Source organism: Carassius auratus, unplaced genomic scaffold (assembly GCF_003368295.1).
Source record: "Carassius auratus strain Wakin unplaced genomic scaffold, ASM336829v1 scaf_tig00033244, whole genome shotgun sequence".
Lineage (NCBI taxonomy): Eukaryota > Metazoa > Chordata > Actinopteri > Cypriniformes > Cyprinidae > Carassius > Carassius auratus.
In genome coordinates, this window is record NW_020526062.1 from 62,637 (window position 1) to 70,410 (window position 7,774).

At 38.4% G+C, this 7,774-nt stretch overlaps 1 protein-coding gene across 1 annotated transcript; it reads right to left on the reverse strand.

Moving 5' to 3' along the window:
* Positions 1-1,734: 1,734 nt before the first annotated feature.
* On the reverse strand, positions 1,735-7,346 carry LOC113081147 (tumor necrosis factor receptor superfamily member 14-like). Its single transcript, XM_026253193.1, has 5 exons — positions 6,854-7,346; positions 4,875-5,000; positions 4,599-4,751; positions 4,271-4,352; positions 1,735-4,144 (listed from the first exon to the last, which is right to left on the reverse strand). The coding sequence occupies exons 1-5, from the start codon at positions 6,951-6,953 to the stop codon at positions 3,853-3,855; spliced, it is 753 nt and encodes a 250-aa protein (XP_026108978.1). The 5' UTR covers positions 6,954-7,346; the 3' UTR covers positions 1,735-3,852.
* Positions 7,347-7,774: the final 428 nt, after the last annotated feature.

Here is a 7,774-nt window from a genome sequence, read left to right on the forward strand (position 1 = left end):
GTGACAATGCATCTGCCTTACTATTTTTGCTCCCTGGACGGTATGTGACTGCGAAATTGAACCGAGTGAAAAAGAGTGCCCATCTTGCCTGACGAGGATTCAAACGCTTGGCATTCTTGATATACTCTAGGTTTTTGTGGTCTGTAATGACCTGAAAGGGATGAAGGGTGCCTTCTAGCCAGTGTCTCCATTCTTCAAGAGCGGCCTTGATGGATAATAATTCCTTGTTACCAATATCGTAATTTCTTTCGGCTGGAGTTAACTTTCTTGAGAAGAATGCACAAGGGTGTAACTTGCCGGGTGTTCCATGACGCTGAGAGAGGACAGCACTGATTCCACAGTCGGAGGCATCAACCTCGACGATGAAGGGAAGTTTAGGATCTGGATGCTTAAGAATGGGAGCTGTGGTGGAACTGGACTTGAGCTTATTGATTGCTGAAATAGCTGCCTCTGTCCATACTAACTTCTTGGATTTTCCTTTAAGTAGTGAGGTGACAGGTGCAGCTATGGTACTGAAATCACGGATGAATCTACGGTAGAAGTTTGCAAATCCTAGAAATCGTTGTAACTCCTTAACAGTGCTGGGTGTGGGCCAGTCCGTGACAGCTTTTACTTTGATGTCATCCATCTCAACTCCTGAATGGCTAATATTGTATCCCAGGAACTTAATTGATGTAACATGAAACATTGTAACATTGACAAAAAGACCATTCTGGAGTAGGCGTGACAACACAGTTCTTACATGAGAGATATGATCCTCCATGGAGCAAGAGTAGATCAAGATATCGTCTATGTAGACAATCACATACTGATTCAAGAGATCCTTGAAAACTTCATTAACGAAGGACTGTGCAAACAAATGACTTATATACAGGGTGACAGGAAATGACAAGACAGGAAATGATGTGGCAGGAACAGGAAATGGCAGAGTTCAATATTCAGGTGAAGGCTCCCTCTGGTGGACTGGAGCCTGATCAAACGTTACACCCAAGCTGGAAGTTGCTATCCTAAAATCATTCTGTCTCTTATTAAAATCTGGACACTTTCCTGAGACCTGATAGAGAATGCAATAACCGCACATTTTTAAACAAGGTGAGAAGTATGGCCCAAATAATTATAGAGGCATCACAGAGAGCAGTAACCTCGGAAAACTATTCTGCTCCATCATCAGTGACAGATTAATTCAGTTCATCCAACACAAGATTTCAACATTTGTCAAATTGGATTTATTATGAGAACTCCAAATCACAATTACACACTCCACACGTTTTACAAACAAATGTTCATCAAATAAAACAAGAACACATTTGGCACACATTAATTCAAATCAGAATGGAAGGAAAGACATACAATGTAAACAAATACTGTGTCAAAATCAACGACAGACAGCCTGATTATTTTAGAATAAAGGAGTGCATCAAGGCTGTAGCCTCAGCCCGACTCTGTTTAATATTTATATTAATGAACTGGCATCAGCACTTGAGAAGTCCACTGTCCTGGTCTGACCCTCGAGGGCAAAGAAATCAAATGTCTCTTGTACACTGATGACCTTCTGCTCTTGTCACCTCATGAAGCCTCTCAACTATAGAAAATTACAGTAGGGAGAGCAGGGGCGAAATTACCTTTTTTTTTCAGAAAAACATCATTTTAAAAGATAGAGTTGTAGACAGAGATATATTTCTGCTGTGGCAAGTAACTCAGAAGTGTGGTCTATCAATACCAGGTGGTATTTTGTAGAAATGTAGAAAGACTTCAGTATAATTTCAGTTTGAACATAAGCTGCACATTGTTACTTTTGACCCCATCGGTTGGGACGAAAGTAACAAAACATCATAAGCTAGATTTTTTTCTGTTACTCTTGGCTTCAAGTCACTTTTATTCTGGAACGAATAAAGGCACCTTCAGCTTTTTTCTTATACAAATCATCTAGTTTAATTGATAACTCAGCCATTTCTAGTTTTTCATCCTCTAAAAGAGAGTCTGGATATCTCTGAGACAAATTTGTTATCCTTGTTATTATTCTAATTTCTTCAGCTCGTTTACTTTTGGCCATAAAGGAACCATAGTGCAGTACATTGGAGTGCAGGTTCACATTTATATAGATGGCTTTATAATCTGTTAAAGGAGTATGTAAAATATCAACTTTGACCCTATCTTTATTAAAACTTTCAGAAATTAACCAATAGTCTATTCTGGATAGATTACAAACTGACTTATTACTCCATGAAGGCTATGTCATTAGGGTGTTTAACTCTCCAGATAACTTTTAAATTAAATTTATCCATGAAATTTGTTAGATTAATATTTATTGAATTTGATCATTTATTTATTGAATTTTTAACAACATTTTCTGACCGCCCACTCCAGCCCGCAGCAAAGGTAAAACCACCCGCTCTCTTTTTTTAATAATTATGTATATATTTTCATGTTAAATGTTTATTTACATATATGTATATGTTAATATAAATATATATTCTTTTTTTTCATTCATTTTTTTTGAGCAACTGGGATGGTACTGCCCTGGGAGTTGGTCCCCCACAACACGAAATGCGTACTCTGCATATAGGGAGAGGCGGTACTGAAGTGGAGAAACCAAGAACTGAGGCAGAGCAGGGCATCACGGTGGATCTGGCGAGACAGGGAACCAGGGCAGAGCAAACAGCATTGGAGCCCTACAGTGTGGAGCAGACGAAACAGGAGCCCATCAGGGTGGGGCAGACGGAGCAGAGGACTACCCCAGCAAAGTAGACGGGTCTGAGGATTCTACACAGCGAAGCAGAAGGCCTCCACGGCAGAGTAGATGAAGCAAAAGGCCTCCACGGCAGAGTAGATGAAGCCGAAGGCCTCCACGGCAGAGTAGATGAAGCAGAAGGCCTCCACGGCAGAGTAGATGAAGCAGAAGGCCTCCACGGCAGAGTAGACAGAGCAGAAGTTCTCCATGGTGGAGCAGACAGAGATCTTGATCTGCTAGAAGATGCAGAGACAGGCAACACAGACAGAGAATTCATTGTCCCAAGGACCGAGGCAAGGAACTCAAGGGAGTTCATCAATTTCCTTTGTAACCACTGAACGGATAGACAGCTCATAAGCAGGCTCACTTTGGACTGGCAAACAGATCAAAACCAGGTGCACTGACTAAAACTAAACTTGTAGAAATTTCACAGACAGACTCAATTGAAACAGGACAAACAGTTCAAAAGGAAACTCTTTGACAGGAACTGGATTAACAGAATGTTCAAGGATTGAATCTCTGGAGTAGCAATCAGCAAACTTGAATGCAATTGCATTACTGCAATGTCACAGCCCTCCTCTGCTACACCCACAGTAAACAATACTCTGCAGTTTGGGCAGGAACTGAATGGATCTTAAAAAGACAGGATAAGGAGGTAAAGAAGGGAGGAGCTAATCAATTACTATGGAAACTAACAAGATGGGCAAAGGAACAAAGGAGCACAGAAACAATGGGGAACAAGAAAACTTCAAAATAAGAGTCCACAAAAAACCAAGACAGGAACATAGACTGAAATCATGACCCCTCCGAGGGTATCCTTTCCAGGAGAGATTGTGGAGCAGAGAGTTGACAGGCCCCTGGGCTGGTTGGGGTATGAGCAGCTCTCTCTGGTTCTCACAAGGTTTTTTCTATATTTGTCATAAATGGAAGTTTGGTTCCTTTGGTTTTCGTAGTTCAGGACACTTGACTGATTGTAGAACTTTTCGGACGAGAGCTGAACTGGTGGATGACATCACTGAAAAGAAGTCATGGGGAAGTCGTGGCCTAATGGTTAGAGAGTCGGACTCCCAATCAAAAGGTTGTTCTGAGTATGGGTCATAATACTTGGCTGAATGTCACTTTCACTGAATCGAACTGACTTCAGCTGGAAAATGACTCTGTTGTTGTTCTCTTGCATTGCTGGAACTATTTTCCTGTTGACACTGTAAATTTGCCAAATCTTGGGTTGGAACTTGATTTAATCCTCTTTTTTCCTTAATGTTTTTCTGTACAATAATTACAATTATAACAATACAACACACTCCGCACACACTCAGAATCACTGTCAGTAAAGATGAAGATACTCTATCACTGCACTCAGCATCAGTCGTATCTGTTCCTTCTCTGATAGTTGTCTTGTCTAGAGATTCACAGCTGTGAGAGAGAGATACAGAACTTAACATTAGCTACAAATATATCTCTTGAGAAAAAAATTATAGAAGCAATTAAAAAAACAAAAATTTTAATTTAAGGTGTCAGTATTTTAATATTAATACTTACTCTGTATGCAATATGCAGAATGTAACATTTGAATATGAACCAGCAGGACAGTGATCACACACTGTATCTCTGAACTCTGTTCCTATACAAATACAATTAAACACACAGCATCAGTACATGAGCAATAAACACAGTCTCACAGACGATCACATCATCATTCAGTGTCTATCAGCCTGATCATAATTTAGTAGATTTGTTCAGGTGGTTTTAAAAGACAAGCAACATGCATATTTCCATAATTGATTTATTGAATATGAATACAATCAGAGTTATTGCTCTCAGTTTGTATGGATGTATATTAAAGCTGCTGGACTGATAAAAGACTGACCGGTTTGGTTGATGTATTGTCCAGGTGAGCAGGATGAATGTTTCTTGGCTCTTTTACAGTTATAGAGCGAGTCTATACAGTAATAACCAGGAAGAGGTCCACACACTGTGTCTGATGTTACTGTACATGCCTGCTTTTCTCTCAGCCCATTACCTTCAACAAGAAAGAAAACTAATGAGTCAATTGTAGAAAACCTGGCAATGACAAGTCAGCTGGAGAAAATAAATACAATATATATGAACCCATGAGGACCCACTATGAAAAAGTTTTACTCACTCGTATCACACACAGAACAGGGCAGACACTCTGTTAATCCATTAGGAATATGAGTGTAAGTCCCTGTGCGACATGAATCACATGTTGTGCTGGTGAACTCATCACAGTGTTTATAAACTCGCTTTCCTAGACAATAATAATAAAAAAAGGCAACACATTTGTTATTCATTATTTATACATGCCCTAAGCAACTATATATGTTGTATTTATTGTATGTCTGTTTATTTCTATAAACCCTGTAGGCTTATAAATTTAAATAATTGTTTCTCTTATGTTTCTTATGTTCTGTATCTTGATTTTATGTTAAGTACATTTCTAACGCCACAACAAATCCCGTGTGCTCGTGCACACTTGACCAATAAATATTTTTTTTCCTGATTTAGGAAATAGCCCAGAATAAATACTGAAAAAAATAAAATAAATAAATAAAACCAGTAATCAGACTGTAATAACGCTGGGTACATAGATTTTCTAATTAATCTGAATAACATCTTTCTAAACAATCCCAATATTGACTTTTTATTCAATATTGTTCATCTGCTGAACAACTTGACAAGAGTTTTGATTTAAAAATGTTTTTAAATCAGAATCAAAGTGAAATAAATTAGTAAAATTTTCCCAGGCGCCGCAGCATAAATGGCTGCCCACTGCTCTGGGTGTGTGTTCACAGTGTGTGTGTGTATGTGTGTGTGTGCACTTTGGATGGGTTAAATGCAGAGCACGAATTCTAAGCATGGGTCACCATACTTGGCTGAATGTCACGTCACTAAATCTGAATCAATACTCAACCCTAGACTGGAGTCATGTTGTGTTTAATGCAATGATGATAGATCAGTGATTACAAACTAGGGCCGGGCAATAAATCGATTTTATCGAGTTTACATCGATTTGTTTGAATGAAAATTGGTTTTCTTTTTAACATCTGCCGACGCTCCACTCAGGACTCTCATAGTTGAGAATGGGCTCAATCCTCGCCCAGCACGTTTGCACTAGAGACACGCTGCCAAGGGAGAGAGATGTTTTGCCCTACGAAATTAACAAGACCATGGCAGCATAAGCACACTTGCCAAAAAAGCAACCTGCAGCAGTGTTACTCATTGTGCAGCTCACCAAGCTTTACTTTTGTGGCTCACATGGCAGTAAATAAATGATGATACAATCATGCAGTTAATACAGATATTTCATTAAAAAATAAGCAGGGCTATAACATAACCCATTAATGAACTCACGGCAGGTCTACACCGGACACAAGTGGTGTGATCCGACAAAAGACAAAACTCAGTGATGGGCCACGGCAAGAGAACTCTTGTGTCCAGTGTAGACACTTAGTGTTTGCTCTATTTACAAATAATTGATTTTTGTAATTTAATCTGAATAGCTCTTAACGCTGATTGTGCACTTGGAAGGTTAGATGCATGATGGGCTAGTATAAAAAAAAGAAATAATTATAAAAATTAGCATTAAGGTAATACTATTTTTTTTAGCATATTGTCTGTTATAAATTTGACTTGTAAATAATAAAGAATGACATTAAAACATGTCTTGAACAATTTCTTTGTCATCTGAATATTGATTTTAAGGGGGTGGGGGGATGATTACAATCGTAAATCGGATTTATTGAGAAATAAATCTTAGGGCATATTGCCTAGCCCTACTACAAACCATCATCCGTCTCAGAAACCACTAACCTAGACCCTGAAATCTATTTGGGGATTATGTAACTACAATAATAGCTGTCAAATAAGTGACTTATAATGAAGAATCGAATGTCCAATGACATTCAGAAATAAAACGATGTACTATATTTTGGTGGAGGTGTACTTTTAACACATCAGTCCAAACACAAAAGATTATATTAAGAGCATATTACAGTTGTTCATCAGTAATAATGAATGATAATGAAAAAGACTCTTTAAGTGTCTGAGTTCATCTGCATCTATTCTGGGTTTGAGGGAAGAGAAATCTCATACTGGACTTACCTGAATCACACATTGGGCAACACTCTCCATTAATTTCATATTCTGCATTATTACATGCTGCCATACAAAGCACAATGTTCATGAAGAGGACAAGAAGCATTTTGATAGATTATAGAATATAGACATATCTGGGAACTAAAAAATCATCTGCAGGGGTGAGAAAGAGATATGTGTTAGATGGCTTTCAGTAAAATAGACAGAAATAAATTGTGCCAGACACTTTTAAATCCATTTTACTAGAATGTATGGGTACATTGACAGATTATTTTATACATTAAAGCAGCAGCAGGAGACTCAACCCCTTAAAACAAGAGGAATGACTATTTACAAAATGCCTTTAATTCATATTATATAACATATTTAGGAAAGAAGCATTCATTTTTTAATTAACATTTGAAGAAACTGAATAACTCCATTCACTAGATTTGATCAAAAGACTAAACTACTCTAAATATAGTTCATATATAATCAAGTTAATTATAAGAGGAACACAAAGGGATGTTTATATAAATACCAGATGAATCACACAGCAATCTGACATGTGTTTGCAGGTAAAACTCCCAGATCTAGAACCAAACAGAAACGAGGGAGAGTGAATACTGTAAAGATTTAAATCACAAATATCTATAAAAACAGAAAATGTTCAACATTTACACTTCATGACCACAGCTATATCACCGTCTAGCCCAAGACCGGTTGCCCACTGAAGCTAAGCAGGGCTAAGACTGGTCAGTATCTGGATGGGAGATCTCTTGGGAAAACTAGGTTGGTGCTAGAAGAGGTGCTAGTGAGGCCAGCAGGAGGCGCTCACCCTGTGGTCTGTGTGGGTCCTAGCGCCCCAGTGTAGTGATGGGGACACTATACTGTCAACCAACCCCTTCCTTCAGATGAGATGTTAAACCGAGAACCTGACTCTCTGTG